This window comes from Parambassis ranga, chromosome 18 (assembly GCF_900634625.1).
Source record: "Parambassis ranga chromosome 18, fParRan2.1, whole genome shotgun sequence".
NCBI classification, from domain to species: Eukaryota; Metazoa; Chordata; class Actinopteri; family Ambassidae; genus Parambassis; species Parambassis ranga.
The window spans coordinates 10,593,255-10,611,684 of record NC_041038.1 but is presented as its reverse complement, the minus strand read 5'-3'; the positions used below and the strand labels follow the sequence as shown (position 1 = coordinate 10,611,684).

Genomic DNA, 18,430 nt, shown 5'->3' with positions numbered 1-18,430 from the left:
ATGTCATGTGATCAAAAGTGGGCGGGTCCGAAGACCGTTTCCGGAAACATGGAGGCTGTGCTGAGTGATGTAGTAGCTCCCGAGGACCTTTTAGTAAGTTTTGACGTTATTAACCCGTTTTTCCCTTCACAGAATATACATATTAACACGTGATGAACTTCAACAAAGAGCCGTGTAGCATCTGTTGAGTTGGTTAAAGTCGACAAGTCGGTAAAATACGACGTGTCGACGCGTAGCTAGCTAATGTTAATGATCACGGTTACGGGAAAAATGTGTTATGGTCATTTCCGCTGCTCGGATAAAACGTGATTAATGCTAATACGTGTTCGTTTAGCGTTTGTTCGTGAAGCTAATGCCATAACAGAGACAGCTGTCCCTTAGCCACAAGGCTACATGTGCTAAAATACTCAGCAGCTGTAGTGAAAGGCTTTGTAAGCGAGTCGTGGTGTTTCAGAATGAAAGTAATTCACTCAACTATGACACAGTTCCAGCTCGTGTAAGACATCGATTGCTTTGTTGTGCCAGAAATTTGAGAAGAAATACAACAGTGAGCTGGTGAAGGGAGGCGTCTCCAAGGAAACCAAGTTTGAGTATGCCTGGTGCCTGATCAGGAGTAAATACTCTGAAGACATCAAGAAAGGAATTGTCCTCCTGGAAGGTAAAAATCTAATAATTATCCAAAATATTTGATGTTAAATCACTGGTATTAATCATTTTTAAAAGGATCATGAAATGTATGATATATTCTGGGACATTTCACACCTGGAATATAAACATAAGAATTGTTGTTATGCTTTTTCTTGAGTTATCTTTTATGGTTTTAAACATATTTTCTCCCCCTTCAGAACTTGTTCAGAAATCATCAAAGGATGACTCCCGGGACTTTCTGTTCTATCTTGCCGTGGCCAACTACAGACTGAAGGTGAGGCCTGTTTTTATTTTGAATGTTGTTTTTTAGGTCACTAGATTTGCAGGGACCAAAACAAAGACAGGCAGAAACACACTGTGTCTTCATGCTCTTCATAGATGGACGAAGTGTTAATGATTAGTCTGCTCACCTCATTGTCAAATAGTGCTGATGCAGACGTTACTAGGTAAACAGATTACTCAATCTGGATCAAGACGCCTTCACATTCTTGTACAACAGCGTGCCTGTCTCTGCTCTCCATGATTGAATTTACCTCCTTGAGGTCAAGATGAGCTCCTTTTTCTCTGTACCACTCTCTGCTTCATATGACCGGGTGTAAGGTTTTTAAGTACTTTCCGTTTCCATCTTCCTCTTTGTCTTTCCAGGAGTATGAGAAAGCGCTGAAGTACATCCGGACTCTCCTGAAGAACGAGCCGGGTAACAAACAGGCTCTGGAGCTGGAGAAACTCATTGAAAAAGCTCTGAAGAAAGGTAACAGAGAATCATAACTCAATCACTGCATGAATAAGATTGTCCTTGATTTAAATCTGCATCCACCTGTTGTTATTCAGATGGCTTGGTTGGCATGGCGATTGTCGGGGGAATCGGTCTTGGCGTGGCCGGGCTGGCGGGCCTCATCGGCTTGGCCGTGTCAAAGGGAGCTGCCAAATCCTAACCTGGAAGTGAGATGACTTGATTTTGCTGGACTTACACACTGACCTGCATATAAAACTGTTCAAGCTGTTGTAATGGAAGCTTGACGGATGTTGAAAATCTAAAACACATTAAAGGACTTTAATAAGAATACCTGCTTTCATACTTTTAACAGGGTGGAGATCGACATTATATGTTTGACTGTCTGTCACACACTAGCATGGCACTTGTAAAAAAATTATTAAAAATTAGAATTTCAGGGGTGCATGTTAGTTTGTATCTAATTATTTAAATGCATCTTTGCTTTTGTTCCCCACGTTTACGTTTTGTAAATAAACCCCACTAAAGTACAGTTTGACTGTTTCCCTCTGTTTGACTTGTTAAAGGAAGTGTTACTGGTTTAGCGTAAAGTGTTGCAAAATGCCAAAATGAACATGTGTGTGTGTGTCGGTGACATCGCAGCGATCAGGTGACGAGCAGATGTTTTTTTTTTTATTTGCTTCTATTTGCTCTGAATTGATTTGAAGGGACTCGGCTGATGTTTATGTGTAAAAACACATTTTCCTAACATTTCCCTGTTAAGTTGTGTTTTCCATCTTCTTAAATAAAATGACTTTGACACGAGAGGAAAAAAAAAACGTGTGTGTTTGAACAAACATGGTTATATAATGCTGAGAGAACAAAGGCTAAATAAAGAATAGTATCTAAAGTTACACATTAACATGTGACATTTTTACGGTGCTCATTTGTCCGACTAATAGCAGAAAATCGCCACGTATGAGGAGCTGAACCCCGAGAAATGGCTTAAATGACATTGTTTCAGCTGTCATTACATAATATTGCCAGACGATGATATTGATATTGATCATTTCAGTTATGTAATATCACATTTGTATATATATTTACATTAATACAAATACTTCAGCCTTCTCTCTTCCTCATCCTTCTTTTAGGCCCCGTTCACACTGGGGAAAAAAATGTGGCTTAAGCAGGATTTGGCCGCATCCAGATCAATCCAGATGTGTTTTTTTCTGAGTGTGAACACCTCCAATCCGGCTGAATCCAGTTTGATTTCAAGCTGGCTAGATCCACCCTCGAGAGGTGGATCTAGCAGGATTGGCTCAAATGTGGCTCAGGTGTGGCTAGCGAATCCGGCTAGCCACATTATTAGCCATATTACGAGGCGCCACCTAGTGGTTTGGAGAACAGCAAACATGCTGGATGAAGCCGGATTGAGTGCACAACATGTGTGGTTTTGTTTTGTCAGCGGTCTGTGGTGAAGTTTGATATAAATGAAGAAAACATCTCTATAAAACTATAAAACAGGAACCAGGAAGCTGTAAGGTTCCATCCAAACACACAGATGATTCATTTTGTCTCATCAATTCATTTATTGATGAGACAAAGTCCAGTTTATAAATCCATTCTTATCGCAATCATTGATTGTCTCTTAACATTCACAGTGAGGTTTTTTGTGTTCATGCTGTGTGAAAGTTTATGAGTTTATGATCATTTAGTGTATTCAGTTTCACTAAAGGCACCCGGTCTACTTCGCTCGCCGTCGGTCATCCTCACATCTTGACCCCCGCCCCCGGGAGAGATTCAAGTCATCGGCATCGTTTGACAACAGGAAGGCTTATGGAGGTTATCAGTGTGCGGCGTTATCAGCCTCGTGGGATGTAACTTATTAACCTATAAGTGAGAGGACCGAAACTTCCCAGGGACAGACGAATATATGTTTTTGTGTGTGTGTGTGTGTGTGTGTGTGTGTGTGGTGTGAATGAGAAAAACAGATCACATCAGTGTGAAAGCCTGAGCAGCAGAAACACTTTAAACATGTTCACATCAATGATTCATCAAAGCTGCTGTAATTCAGATCAGCTCCAGTGACTTTGAGTGCCAAGGGCCAATGTTCATTGAGTATCCACTGAAAGATATTAATGTGTAATCACCATGAAGAAAAAGGGATACGACCTGGACCATGGTGTGGCGAGAGATACACCCTGTATGAATGTCATCACACTGTAATTTAAGGTTATTGTATAATCCAGTCCAACACAAGTTTATTGTCCGTCACCTCATGTTATTGCAGCAGCAGCAGAGCCGAGCAGTAAAGTCCGATTTTTGTCCGAATTTTATGTGCAGTTAAAAGTGCAGCTTTTTCTCCAACACCGGCCTTTATAGCACCTGTAGGGGAGTTATGTTAGCAGCTTTATGAGATGGGTTAAGCTAACATCATCATGCTAACATGCTAATAATGATAAACGAGGTTCAGCACAGGAGTGGCTGATGAGGCAGTGCCTGAGTCCACCTAGACCCCCATCTAATCCAAAAAAACTGGGCAAAGACTCGGAGCTAACGCAGAAGCTAGCATCCTGTGTCATCCCTTCGGTGGACATCAACACTAATTTACTTGTGGCAGGCTGTAAACATGATTATTTCAATCATAGGAGACTCAGCGAACTGAATGAGAACGATTTATTAAGTGCAAAGTTTGAATGTGCATTGGCGTCCTAGACCCCGTCATGAAGACCACATCATCTCCACCACCACCAGGTCTAGACCTGGAGGTGGTGGAGAGCTGGAGGGCAGGAGATAGGAGGCCTTCTTGGGGTGCTTGGGGTGGCGGTGGGTTGCCAGGTTCGATCAGAAGAAAGCCGGAGAGTAGATGGAGACTTTTAAATTTCGTGCTACGCTGTGATTGGTCAGGAGAGGGACAGAAAGCGACAGCTGATTGGTGAGGGAGGCGCTTTCTATTGTCTGACTAAGTGAGCGGAAGAGAGGGGGGATAAATCGATAAATCGATCGGGATAAATGGTGCATGATGGGAAACAGAGTCTTCCTGATTCAACTTACGCTAAGAGCTACATTTCTGTTGTAAAATCAGACGTTAGGGACTGACTTACTTCTGGAGCCACACTCATGTGGCCATTGGAGGAACTGCAGTTTCTGTCTTCTCTTCTTCTGCACCTGCTTTGTATGTATTGATATTTACCTGCATGCTAACTGTTCTGCTAATTGAAAAGAAAACACTATCATTTCCCACAGACTTTATAGAATCAACAATTAGCTTTAGCTTTTCTAAGAATCAGTGAGTTCTTTGTACTCTGTTCGCTCAGCTGTACTGGATCCAGTCATTCAGCTCCTCTTTAATGACTGATTCCTGGAAAGCTGTAAAGGCATCTTTCCAAGTAGCTATCATTTTTTTAAAATCACATAAAGTTTTGTATTCACAGGCGAAGATTTATGCGTTGTGCTGACTTATCAGTGGTGGAAGGTAAAAATGAAAAACGCTAACCGTCATAATACGAGGCGTTTATGGTGGGCAGGAGCCTTTCATGAGCACTTCAGGTGTGGGTGAAAATGAGATTTAATGATCGTTAGAATTTACACTTTCTGTTTTCTTAACATTCATTTTGCATTTAAATGACTTTTATTAGTGTATTCTGCACATTTAAAATCACATTACAGACATCTGAACACTTGTGTTGATTGTTGGTCCACTGGGTCTATTTTTAGAGCCTCATTCTCGACCATTCTCGATGTTTATCTGAATATTATCAGTGCGGTGACCTCAGCCTGCCCTGGATACCTCTGCGCTGACCCGACACCTCTTCAGGAGGAGGATTATTAATGAGGACAGACAAACACAGAAACTACGCGATGAAGCGGGATTCTTTCGACCTTTGTCTCCTGCTGGCCGTTTGCGATTTTAAATTAAACCAGTTACGTGTTGATGTGTTTCTCAGATGCTGGGTGTGACGCGGCGTCCTTGTGTCGAACGGCCTTGAGATATCACAACCAACAAGGTCCAGTGTGCATTACATCCAGAAAGCAGAGCTTATAATGTAACTTGCAACAGGAAAGCTGCGGTTCAGGTGACAGATCATCACAAAAATACTTTTTATAAACACACATGAATATTCATAGTTCATCCAGTTAGCACTGATTAACAAAATTTGAAAAGCAAATAGCATAAACGGGCTCATAAAAACAGAATTAACCTGACTTTTGAGAAAAAAAAAACATCCACAGTGCAGGGTTAGACGCAAACAAATGACCATTGGACCCTGAGAGATAAACACCTGTTCAGTTTCAGGGGTGTAAAATACAAAAAAAAAAACGTGTGTGAACGTATCCCTGATCAGCTCTCCATATGGGGACCAGGTGACTTGGTGAATACTTCTCCATATGGGGACCAGGTGACTTGGTGAATACTTCTAACTGCATTATGTGTATGAGGGACAGTCTGACTTTACACCATCAGAGTGAGAACATGTTAACATAATGAGGACATTAGGTTAAGTATTAGATAGTTGTGAAGGTCAGTGAGGGTCTGAGGAATGCAATAATAAGGTCCTCACAAAGATGGCAATACGAATGTGTGTGTGTGGGTGAGGGTGAGGGTGAGGGTAGGGGGAGGAGAGACAGTGAGTCATATAAATGATTATACATATCTGTTGAGCAGGAGTCATCTCACAGTAGTAGACCGACACACACACACACTGTGAGACACTCGGACAGTGGGACCTTTACGTCAAGTTTCACTGATTAAAAGAAACTCAGAGATCTGGATACAGCTGCTGTGTGACTGCTGGGCCGAGGAGGAGGTCATGGATCCGGTTGTGGAAGTAGTGGCTTTGGTTCTGGGCTTCGTCGGCTGGGTGATGGTGGGCGTCGCACTGCCCAACCGCTACTGGAAGACCTCCACCGTGGACGGGAACGTCATCACCACCTCCACCATCTATGAAAACCTGTGGATGTCCTGCGCGTCAGACTCGACCGGGGTTCACAACTGCAGAGAGTTCCCCTCACTGCTGGCTCTGAACGGTACATGGATGATTTAAGAGTTAATCAAAGTATTTACAGCATCAGGATCAGCGTGTCCTGTTCATGCTGATGGTCTGAGTGTAAAGCTCTGGTTAATTAAAGGACTCTCTGAACTTTCCTTTGTTGGTCTTCAGATGCTGATCCTCACACCTGAGGATCTTCATGAGACTGAGAGGCTGTTTTTTTCCCTTTTGTGCTGTTTCCAGGTTACATCCAGGCGTCCCGTGCTCTGATGATCACCTCAGTAGTGCTGGGCACCTTTGGACTGGTGGCTGCTCTAATTGGAATACAGTGTTCCAAGGCCGGGGGAGAAAACTACGTTCTCAAAGGGAGGATTGCAGGGACCGGCGGAGTCCTTTTTATACTTCAAGGTACCAAAAAAAAAAAACAACAATAAAAGAAACTAATAAAATGATCATGATCACGATGACCTGCACATTATGATGCCTTTGTAGCATTACAGAGTATTTATTGGTTCATTTTCTTTTGAAAGGTTTGTGCACCATGATCTCAGTGTCCTGGTACGCCTTCAATATCACCCAGGAATTCTTCGACCCATTCTATCCTGGGATAAGGTGAGGCGCTGCTGAAGGTGGTGGTGGTGGAGGGTTTTTTTGGGGTTTAAACTGGTCTAAAGTGCAACGTGGTCTGATTCTGCAGGTACGAGATCGGTGAAGGACTGTACATCGGCTGGTGCTCTGCTGTGCTCGCCATCGCTGGAGGAGTCTGTCTCACCTGCTCCTGTAAAGTGGGCACAGAGGAAAAATAGTGAGTTACAAATATTTATGCACACAAGTATGAAAACAACAACAACAACAACAAAGAATCTTATGGATGCATTGCTCAGCATTCTGGCGCCCTCTTGTGGTCACACATTGTTAAAGCAAATATGGAATGTGTGTTTGGAGCCTGACTGAGCATCAGTTAAAGCAGCTATATACAGGATTTTAAATTACGTTTGGCGCCCCCCAGTGGTGCAAATAAGAATGAACAAAACTTTTATTGTGAAATTTGGTGCTTTCAGTGAATTCAAAGACATTTTTTTAACCTGATTGTTTGTTTGACCGTCTTTTTTTTTTTGTTTTTGTTTCGCAGCCCTTTGCCTTATCAAGCCAGAGGAACAGTTTATTCTGGAGCCGCACAGTCCCGGAGCGTGGTTGCCAGCACCTACGGACGAAATGCTTACGTGTGAGGGACACCTCACTTTATTGTTTTGTTGACATCATAGTAGTTCAGATGGAAGGAACTTAAGCGTCGCTGCACTGTATATATAAGCTCATTATCAAGTGTGTATTGTGTAAAAATGGAAAATAATTGATATTGTTGTACAAAGTTCATCATTATATCACAGCACAGGCAAACTTTTCAACTTTTCTATTTATATTTGACTAATCGTGTGATGATCTGTGAGGGGAAGGTCAACACCATGATGATTCCGGCGTCTTTGTGTGTTGTTTTGTACAGTTTTTGATGACATTTTTTTATTACGACTGCACACAATAAAAGATTTTGTGCTAAACTTCTCAGTTTGACTTCCTGGTGGTGTTAGAAAAACAAAAAAAAAACATGATCGTACTTCTTTTTGTTTTGTTTACAGTCTGTACAAACTATTTTTCACTCTTTTCTGCACATTAACAGATTTTTTTGGTCACATTCATTTGCATATAGTTAAATATGATTTAAAGAAAAAGCAACAACTTTGGTTTCTCTTTGCTGTCAGTTCTACTGAATATATTTGTTGTATATAATATACTGTGTGTGTGGTGATGCTTGGACCGTGCAGAGTTATTATGGTAGAGCCGTCAGAGTTAAAATAGTCTCTCCAATGAGAGCAGCCCACGTGTAGAGACCAACACGGATGTGCGCCGTGCGGACCAACCACGGAAATGTAGGGCAGGCCGGGAGGGGGGCGGCGAAAGCCCGGAGAAAGGTTTCGTTTACTTCGTATACAGACCGTCAGCTGGTGGACTGCTCCATCATCGGGTGATAGGGAGAGATTGTTTTGATTTAAAGTGAAGTTGAAATAATTTAGCTTTTGATTTTTTTTGTTTTTTTGTGAAGCGGGGGGGAGGAACCTTTTATTCACGTGAATCATTTCCCACACGGAATACTGTCCGAACGGGACCGTAAATAGACCGTCGTAGCTGTTTCTGCGGTCTGACAGCGGGAGGGAGAAAAAACGATGACAAACCTGTAAATAACATCACAATTCCAATGAAACGAATCGGTTGTTTATTCGACGCGGAAGCAGAGTTGTTAGGTTTGCCGGTTCCGGTTCTGAAAGTGTGAATACTGACTGGTCATGGAGTCGTGTCGGCGGACGGGACTCAGCGGGGTCCTGTGTTCTCTGTCCCTGCTGTGTGTCATCCTGGACATCCAGCTGGACGGTAAGGCTGCCTTCACCTCCATAAACAAACCTTTTAAAGACATTTTTAAACGGAAGCTCACTCGTTTCTAGACGTTTCCATCTGCTTAAAGTTTCCGACATGAAGTGTTGGCTTATAGCGGTGACGTTACAGCAACGTGAGAGGAGATTTACTGATAAATAAAAGTCATTATCAGATTTTTACTCCGATAAAAAAACAAGTTTGGGATGTAGCCGCTTTATAATGTGTTTTAGGAGCAGTGTGTGTACAGATCGACACTCACCTTCTTCCTGTCAGGATCCCATAACAAATAAAAACAGACTTCTTCATGGCAAATTAATTGAAATGAGCTTCAAATTACATTAAAAAAAATCATATGTGGACCATAACTTGTCTCTGATCCTTCGATTGAGTTGTGATCTGATCTCCTGATGTGAACACTGTGAATTATAGGTCAGCAGGTGCAGCTTTGTAGTTCTGATGATGCCTGAAGTTTTTGCTCCATTATAGTCTGCTGTTATATTTCGGTTGCTCAGTCTTTGCCAGCGATGTATTTCAGCAGCACAGTTTTATGTTACAGGTGTCTTGGGTGCGACTCACGTCGAGATAGAGCACCACTTGGAGATGGGCCGCAAACTTCTGGCAGCCGGTCAGTTGGCGGAAGCCCTGTCCCATTACCACTCTGCTGTGGGTAAGGTTACTCTCACAAAGACGCACATTTATGTTCTCTGTTCTAATAATGCATAGAAAAACAGAAACTTAGTGCTGTTGACCTTTTTCCAGAGGGAGACTCTAAGAATTATCTGACCTACTACAAGCGCGCTGCAGTGTTCCTAGCTATGGGAAGATCCAAATCTGCCCTTCCGGATCTGACCAAAGCCATCCAGCTCAAACCTGACTTCCTCGCTGTAAGTTAATTGTGAGAATTGTGTGATTCTGCCTTTTTTTTTGTGCACATGTTCTGTCGCTCTCCTACATCACCTCCTCATTTTTTGTGTTTTTTTCGTAGGCCCGGCTGCAGAGAGGGAACATCCTGTTGAAGCAGGGCAACGCACATGAGGCCAAGGAGGACTATGAAGCAGTGGTAGGCTCGGTGACATCCTATTTATCAGGCCCGTGTGCCTCAATAACGCATCATTAAAGGAAAAACCTGCATGTTGTTCTAGCTGCAGCGCTCCCCAGACAATGAGGAGGCTCAAAACCAACTGATGAAAGCCAATGAGCTGGAGGAGCTGCAGGAGGAGGCGCACGCTGCATATCACCAGGGAGACTACAGCGCTACCATCACTGTGTTGGAGAGAGTTATAGAGGTAGATGTCATTTCCGCAACGCCAGATCAAAAGCCTGCTGCCTTTTCTACAAATTAAAGCCTCACTCTCATCCGTGCTGTCTTTCTTCAGATCTCTCCCTGGGATCCTGAGTCACGGGAGCTCCGTGCAGAGTGTTACATCCGATTGGGCGATCCACAGAAGGCGATCCAGGATCTCACGCCAACGACAAGACTACGCAACGACAACCGTGCTGCCTTCCTGAAGCTCAGCATGCTGCACTACAGCCTGGGCGAGCACCACGAGTCACTCAAGTGAGCGTTTTGTTGCTAGAAATAAAACAAACCACACCAAGCCATGCAAATGCAGGAACATCTGTTTCTCACCACGTGTTCATCACTCCGTGCAGTCACATCAGAGAGTGTCTGAAGCTCGACCAGGACGACAAAGAGTGTTTCAGTCACTACAAGCAGGTGAAGAAGCTCAGCAAGCAGCTGGACTCGGCAGAAGAGCTCATTCAGGAAGAGAGGTCAGTGCATTTGTAGTGTTTATGCACAGTCTGCCTCTTCATGGCCTAATTAAAAATGTTTCGTATTAGATATCAGGAAGCCATTGATAAGTACGAGTCGGTCATGAAGACGGAGCCAAATGTCCAGTACTACACCAACCTGGCCAAAGAGAGGATCTGCTTCTGTCTTGTCAAGGTAAGAAAAAGCAGGTGGTGTGTGTTGAGAAGTCCTACCCATGTTTTATGTAAACAGCCATACAGTGTATTCTGGGAGCTCCTTATTTGCATCACTTTGAGGTCAAGGCTTGTCTCTTAAAACTATATGCAAATATGTCTGCCATTTCTATGAGCTCATCCAGAAACATTTTCATGTTTTGGAAATCGGGCCGATTGATTTCAGACTCGATCGGAATCGGACATTACCTCCCGATCAGGACTCGGAATATATTTATTAGGACTCTCAAAGTTAATGCCTTCTGTGCAGGGTGGCTCGGTGTCCTGTAGTGTAGGGGTATGACGGTCGCTTTTGGCGCGAGAGGTCCTGGTTCGAGACCTCGATGAGCCGCTGCGTGTGTGACATCTCCTAGCGTGGCGGTCTGGACACACACGCATACACTAGGATCGGATCGGGACTCGGTATCGGCAGATACTCAAAATCAAATGACTCGGACTCGGACTCAAGGGCAAAAAAAAACCTGATCGGGACATCCCTGGTCTAAATTCAGTGAGATCAACCATAATAAAAGCTTTCGTCCAATTAGATGTAGCCTAAGGAGTGCAGTGATGTATATTCTGATGATCAACCCCTCACTAGGCCTGTCACGATAACAAATTTTGCCGGGCGATTAATTGCCAAGATAAATTATTGCGATAATTGATAATATTGTCGTTTTGAGACCATTTTCAACTAATATAATGATAACGACATATAATGCAAGTACCCTTTCAAAGATCAATAAACTTTATTTTTCTAAAGAACATTTAACGCTGGAAAGGCCCCCAATCATCAACATTATAATTATTGTAGTATTATTGTGGTAGGCCTATTACGATAGCTTATCTTAGCATAGTCAATGGAGTTAAGTCAATCCAACTAGCACGTCATGAGCAACAGAGAGCCAAACAACACCCACTCTCTACCTGCTGGTGGGAGTGGGCTCACCTGTACGCACATGTGTACTGCATGTGTGTTTGTGTGCACACGCGTTTGCGTGTGTGTATGCACATCGGCCGCTGCAGACAGCTGCAGTGAATTTTAAAAACGCCACCATGTAGACAGAAACCACGTAAAAGAAACTGATAGCAGAGATGGCACATGAGGACTGGGCAAGAGGACTTCACTCGTACAACACGGACTCTCTCTGATAGCACGTTGTATACATAGGCATGTTTAGTCTCGTGGTGGTGGTTGTGTCTCTGCTTTGCCATAACCAGCGTCCAAGCCCTGCAGCACTGTGACGCACCATGGCAACGCAGACAGCGAGCTGACAGCGGTCTGCTCAGAACATCTCGTAAACGTTACACAATGAGTTAAAACATAACTACCTGTTGATTTGACATGTTTTAAGACAGAAGCCACGGGCCGGACTTTGCACACTTTATACGCTACAAAGCACCGGAGTCACACCTTTTGTCACCCAGTGTCTTTGGCAGCGAGAGGGAGAGAGAGAGAGAGAGAGAGAGAGAGAGGAAAACAAACAAGCGTTTAAATGGAATTTATCGCGGCCGAAAAACTTATCAAGCCCATTTAAAGTTATCGCGCAATTAATTGATTTATTGTTTATCGCGTCAGGCCTACCCCTCACATTCAAAAGTATCTCTGATACGGACTGATACTAATTCTCGGCAGGTTCTGTCTCAATGTTTCTCCCTAAAACATCTTCTGCTTCTTCTAAATCTAGTTTAAGTTGGCCAATGAGGCGATAGACGTGTGTTCAGAGGCCCACCAGAGAGACCCACGCAACACCAACATCCTCCGAGACCGAGCCGAGGCCTACATCCTCAACCAGGACTACGAGAAAGGTAGAAGGACTTGATGATCGTTTTGGGCACAAGAGCCAGATATTAACAGGAAAGAGAGCAATCTAAAAAATGTATTGTGACTGTGTGTAGCTGTGGAGGACTACCAGGAGGCGAGAGAGTTTGACAGCGACAGCAACGATATCAGAGAAGGACTGGAACGAGCACAGAAGCTGCTCAAAATCTCTCGTAAGAGGGACTACTACAAGATCCTCGGTGTTAGCAGGTAACCAGTCCAACCTGTTCCATCGCAATCGGTGATTACTGCTGCAGAGTGGGGGTAGATTTAAAAACCGTCACTTTGTTTATGTCCCTCAGGAGTGCCAATAAGCAGGAGATCATCAAGGCCTACAGGAAGCTGGCTCAGCAGTGGCACCCCGACAACTTCCAGTCTGAAGCCGAGAAGAAAGAAGCAGAAAAGAAGTTTATCGACATCGCGTCAGCTAAAGAGGTCCTCACTGACCCAGGTCAGGAGCTCAGACTGCTAGCTGTGAACCTGGTGCTAGCATGATGTGGTTTTGGGAGCGTGAGCAGCTTTGGTGTCTTCATCTTATATGTGCGTCTTTCCCTCCTTCGCAGAAATGAGACAGAAGTTTGATGCAGGCGAGGATCCTCTGGACCCCGAAAACCAGCAGGGTGGAGGCGGTGGAGGACAACACGGCTGGCCTTTCAACTTTAACCCCTTTGAGTCCGGTGGCAGCTTCCACTTCAAGTTCCAGTACAACTAAACAGCAGGCCTTTATGAACACATGGGGCCGTTTTTACGTGGATGGGGGGGATTCATGAAGAAGTCTTCCTCAGACCTTTATCAGTTACTGAGACTTATTGCCACACATACGAAGGACCTGCCTGTGGCTGCTGTTGTTGTTGTTGGAGTCTTGTGTCAACTCATCAGCTCCTAAAGGAAACAGACAGGCCGTGTTTAAAAGCAGTGGAAGTGGGACGTTTTGGGGGTGTCGTTTCTTTCTTTGTGCCATTTTTGAGCCTCTCTTTTTTTTTTATTGCAGTAAGTCATGGACGATACATGGGAAGAATGTGGCGGTATTCTTAAAAGGTTTATTGATCTCTCTGTGGACGCTCTGTGCGTTCAGTCAGCATCGTTTTCTGCAGTTAACTACTCCACATCATGTCCAAACATTATGGGTGCAAGTGAATTTGAAGATTTGGATAAAACGCACAACAAAAAGAAGTTTGTTGAACAAAATTGTAGCATCTGATGACTGATGATTTTTCGGGCTTTCTCTCTTTGTTTCCCTCTCATTTCAAAGCCCATCCTTGAAAACTTGCACTTTTTCCACTCCTTAAATGTTACTTCCAGACCATCCAGAGACAAACCAAGTGTGTCTTCAGTGCTATCTGAGAAGCCTGTTTATAAATAGCTCTTACAGAAAAGTGTCAAATGTTGGCAGAGCTGGAGCTCGAATCCATCAGCTAAACTGTGTGTACTTGATAACCTGGATTTTTTTGGATAATATTTATCCAAAGAGACGCACTCAAACACCCAATTCAACCTGATACAGGTTTTAAATGAGGATCTGAAATCTTGCAGACTGGACACAGCAGCTGAGGCTTTCATTATTTTGATTTATTTGTTTAGCACAATTTACAAAATTTAAGTTATTTTGTCGTTAATGCTAATATTAAGGACACGGTGACTGTACCTGCTTCTACTGCTGGAGTGTGTGAACTGAAATGTGACAGGCTTTGTATTTAAATCTTGACTGGGAAGGTTTCTGGGTTTCTGTCGTTTAGCGGCATCGATTTTTCTGTTGCCAAACTGAATCAGCTGATGTGCTCAACTGTATTAAAAATAATATTAAAAAACGGATTTTGTGCTTATTTCTTAGGGAAAGAAAAAGGTTTGAAACAGAACAATTTATTCTAAAATACACAAACTGTAGACACACACATCATACATACAATCACACGTGATAAACACACTCGCAGTTTTTGTACAGGTTGTCGCTGCAAATTGGCTCTTTTCTTCAGGCATGGAGGAAAATGGCTAAATCCAAAAGTTTTGAGTGATTGATTATGACAAAGATGTCAGTTCTCCTTTCGAGCTCCACCACAGCCTGATGGGAGTCAAGAGTCACATGAAGGCTGTCCAGATAAGACGGGATTTTGTCAGTGGTTAGTTCCAAATCCTTGCGTGTCATCTAGACTGTCTGCCTCCACCTCGATGGACACCACATGATGACCGGGAATCATGGCCAGGCCCAGGACTCTGGGTTCACCCTGGGAGAAGGTGTCTGCGGACAAAATGAGATTAAATACAAGTGAACAAACATCCCATGCTTTTTGGAATTGAAATGAATAGTCATTTCACAACAATGACTAGGGAGGAGTTGGGATCGAACCACCAACCTTCCAGTTATTGGACAACCCCTGCTTGACCACTGCTGCCCAAATTCCACTGCCATTTTACAAGATCTAGCATAACAGAGTGTATCCTACCTGATGTTTGCTTTGATAAACTATTTTACATAGTCTGCCATGCCAAGAGGAGCAGTTAGAGGAGCAGCATGCCACACTAGGACTAGGACTAGGACTGGAAAACCTACTTCCGTGAATCTCCAGTCTTCGCCTACCTGTGGATTTGAGGAACTCCTGCGCTGAGCCGAGGATGACATTGCAGTCCCGGTCTGTACAGAGGAAAAGCCCCACCAGAGTCCGTCCGTCTGTCATCCGGATCCTCATGTTCTTGTTCAGGAGCCCCTCCAGTTTCTGCCTGGCCTGTGATGAGGAGGACACCTCAGTCTGCTCCTGGGTGAGAACGAAAAAAAAACACCAAAAACAACAGCTAACTTTATCCTGGAGTTATTAATTACACAATTGATCACCTCATTGACGACAAACATCTATAGAGTGTGTCTGTGTGTGTGTGTGTGTGTGTGCGCTTCGCCTGGTGACAGGTCAGATGCTCAAGCTAACTGTTTAGCAACCGGCTAACGTTTAGCTTACAGCTGCAGCCTTTGACGGCCTAAAATGTGGTCGTTTGATGTACCGCGTATTTTTTTCTTATTCATCAAACCTTGTACAAATGTGTAAAATGCTAGAAATTGAAACGACAACTACATACATGAGTCGAAGGACCGTTTTCTTCAATCATTGTTGCCATAACCTCCCCGTCTTCCACTACATTTGCCTACGGAGCAATTTAACTGACGGACCAACTAAACCGGAAGTGTCGGATGTTTTTCATTTTTAAAGGGCAACGACATCGCGATGCTACCCCGGAAATGACAGTTAAGCTATTATGTAATTTTAATGAAGCTATTATAGTTAAAATATTATATAAAACACAATATTTACTGAATTTATTTATTATTTATTTATGAATTAAATTTTACTTAAGTTTAAATTAGAAAAGGATATTTTAAAGCAAAAGCTTTACATAAGCCCAAACATATTACTTTAAAGGTTTAAAGGTTTGTTTAACTAACAAACAAAAAACCCAAAAGTTTTGAATAAATAATTAACATGTCAGTAGCCCATCAAATAGACTCTTTTTTTTTTTTTTTACTTCTGCCATTTTCATTGAAAAACCAAAATTAAAAAAATAACATAGGCTATTTTATAGAGAAGCCATCTTGGATTTATCATTTATAAATTGGACTTGTGAGGGTGTTTCTTTCTGTCAACCATTGTCTTTAGTACCAGTCTGTAGACATGTTTACTTCTGCTGTGAAGACATTTTACTCTTTGTTGGAGGCAGCCTCAAGTGGCCATTAGTGGAACTGCACAATTTGGCTTAATTTCTCACAGAAATCGGTTGATAAATTCACACGGAGCTGTTCTATATATGAGATTTGGGTTCAACACCGAACTTGAAGGCTAATTAGAAAATGAATGTGTACTTTAAGTGCCTTGTTAGGATATGTTTAAAGGGAACATGCTGACCCTGAACTGAAGCAATCAGAATTCTTCTTCTTCTTCTAATTTAATCCTGCACTGACTTTCTTCTCTGCATGACTGTTACTTAAGCGCCGTCTGCTCCCCGGGTCGCCACAGTTCACACGGCTCAGCTCTGAATGGAGCGCAGGAGGCCAGTGTCTTCCTCGGTGTGTCACACTGCATAAAATCTGGGTTAGCTCAAGCGCAGCACCCAGGGGAGGCGCTTTTCTCTCTCATCCTCGACATGTCTCCCTGCCAAACGGACACGAGGGGGAGGATGGAGGATGGAGGAGGGGGGTAGTCACAGCACAGTAGTGCAGTGTGTCAGGGCCTGCGGCATACAGTACAGGAGTCCTGGCTAGTTCTACCCTACATGCACAGTCATGAAAGCTGTGGGAATATATAAGCTACACACACACACACACTGCAGCCTTTCAAACTGGCAGGAGGCACCTCAATGGCCAGAGGCTTAGAGTCACACACATCTCCTGTCCCTGTGAGTCTTCCCTGTGTCTCTTGGCAGATGTGCTCGTTGGATCAGACACTAACAGATTCTTCTCCTCATATTCGTGGGCGAGCCGGTGTGACTCTGACACCTGTTGCAGCAGAGAGTGGAGCGTGCACAGCAGACGAAGCGTAACCACACTGCTTGTTTACAAGATATCCAGTTATTGGTGTGGAAGCAGCAGCTGACGGGGTTACACATACTGTACACAGAGGGGGGGGGGGGGGGGGTGATGATGCTCTGCAACATGTTGCACGCCGGGTCTGTCGGCCATGTGCAGCCTGGTGGCACTGCTCTTGTTTTACTTGCTGTATGCGTGCTCAGAGTTTTGGGGCAGGGTTTCAGTCAGAGAGTTTTGTTGCTCAAGTACCTTGTAGTATCCAACCATGACATCATAAAGGAACATGTTCAGACTGACGGCAGGCGCGGCGGTATAGTTCCAGCCTGGGGTCTTTGCGGGTGTGTTCACGTGCAACGTTTTGGTGACAACACAGCTGGATTTGCATACAGCTAATTGTTTGATGTGATGACAGCTGTTGGCCAAATTTTTCTTTTCTTTTTTTTTATCAACAACCACAGACTGCTGCCACCTGCTGGTTTGGAGAGTTATTCCCTCTCACACAGGTTCATTATGTAGTTCAAGTGCAGGTTTTTAACCCTTTGCTCTTTGGTGTCAGCTTGTGTGTGATTTTTATATCTTAATATTTATCTCTCCTTTTTTTTTTAGCTGTGAAGGACATTAGATGGAATTTAATTTAATTTTTAAGCCAAGTATGTCAAACATTTTTATCATCAGCTGTGTGTGAATGAAGGCCTCTTAATGCTAAAAACAGGCCTTTGAATAGTATGAAATAAAGGAACCAGCTTGTACAAAATGCTCCATAAAGTCAGCATGAAGCTGTTATTTTTCTCTTTCTGCCCCTGAGTTCATTGGGAACTTTGAATGTGAAAAGCAAATCAAAATTCCTTTTGTCAAAACAAAAGTGCCCCGAGGAGCAGCAGCAGCAGCCACCGGCTGGCTGGCTGGCTGGGGTCTGAGGGATTCCCATGGCCTTACTGCCATCCAGTTGACATCCAGCCTGCTGCTTCTGCTGCTTCTGCTGCTAATGACACTCTGAATTTACAGTGTGCAGGAAAATCTCTGAAAGCTGTGTGTGTCAGAGGAGAGTTGTGCGCTTTGAGCTCAATTTTTTGCTGCTTCGTAGAGGAGGAAATGCAGATTGTGTATCCTGAATTGTTTTCATCCCCACCACAAGTAGTTAATTTTTAAGCAATACAATCTGATGTAAGTCTGGGCATGGCTGCGGCAGATTTTCCCAACCCCCCTCTCTCTCTCTCCCTCTCTCTCTCTCAATCCCTCCCCAGCACTCAAACACACACACACGCACAACCCTGCTGCTGCTGCTCTAAAATATTTTTTTTATATATATATACCACGGTGGGGGCTCCGGAGAATTTAAGGTGGCCATATTTGAT

The 18,430-nt window shown here is 43.5% G+C and overlaps 4 protein-coding genes across 4 annotated transcripts; 3 read left to right on the top strand and 1 right to left on the bottom strand.

The window, feature by feature from the left end:
- Nucleotides 1-12: 12 nt before the first annotated feature.
- On the top strand, nt 13-2,185 carry fis1 (fission, mitochondrial 1). The gene is made up of 5 exons (XM_028429296.1): nt 13-93; nt 526-658; nt 846-922; nt 1,294-1,399; nt 1,480-2,185. The coding sequence occupies exons 1-5, from the start codon at nt 49-51 to the stop codon at nt 1,581-1,583; spliced, it is 465 nt and encodes a 154-aa protein (XP_028285097.1). The 5' UTR covers nt 13-48; the 3' UTR covers nt 1,584-2,185.
- Nucleotides 2,186-6,040: 3,855 nt separating this feature from the next.
- cldn15a (claudin 15a) lies at nt 6,041-7,825 on the top strand. The gene is made up of 5 exons (XM_028429099.1): nt 6,041-6,391; nt 6,598-6,762; nt 6,885-6,966; nt 7,052-7,159; nt 7,487-7,825. Exons 1-5 carry the CDS (start codon nt 6,175-6,177, stop codon nt 7,581-7,583), a joined length of 669 nt encoding a protein of 222 aa, XP_028284900.1. The 5' UTR covers nt 6,041-6,174; the 3' UTR covers nt 7,584-7,825.
- Nucleotides 7,826-8,280: 455 nt separating this feature from the next.
- On the top strand, nt 8,281-14,380 carry dnajc3b (DnaJ (Hsp40) homolog, subfamily C, member 3b). The gene is made up of 12 exons (XM_028429098.1): nt 8,281-8,778; nt 9,338-9,448; nt 9,541-9,665; nt 9,767-9,841; nt 9,924-10,067; nt 10,158-10,339; nt 10,435-10,554; nt 10,624-10,729; nt 12,435-12,555; nt 12,646-12,778; nt 12,871-13,019; nt 13,132-14,380. The coding sequence occupies exons 1-12, from the start codon at nt 8,694-8,696 to the stop codon at nt 13,278-13,280; spliced, it is 1,500 nt and encodes a 499-aa protein (XP_028284899.1). The 5' UTR covers nt 8,281-8,693; the 3' UTR covers nt 13,281-14,380.
- A 28-nt stretch (nt 14,381-14,408) lies between these two features.
- naa38 (N-alpha-acetyltransferase 38, NatC auxiliary subunit) lies at nt 14,409-15,726 on the bottom strand. Its single transcript, XM_028429100.1, has 3 exons — nt 15,635-15,726; nt 15,144-15,318; nt 14,409-14,804 (listed from the first exon to the last, which is right to left on the bottom strand). Exons 1-3 carry the CDS (start codon nt 15,671-15,673, stop codon nt 14,680-14,682), a joined length of 339 nt encoding a protein of 112 aa, XP_028284901.1. The 5' UTR covers nt 15,674-15,726; the 3' UTR covers nt 14,409-14,679.
- Nucleotides 15,727-18,430: the final 2,704 nt, after the last annotated feature.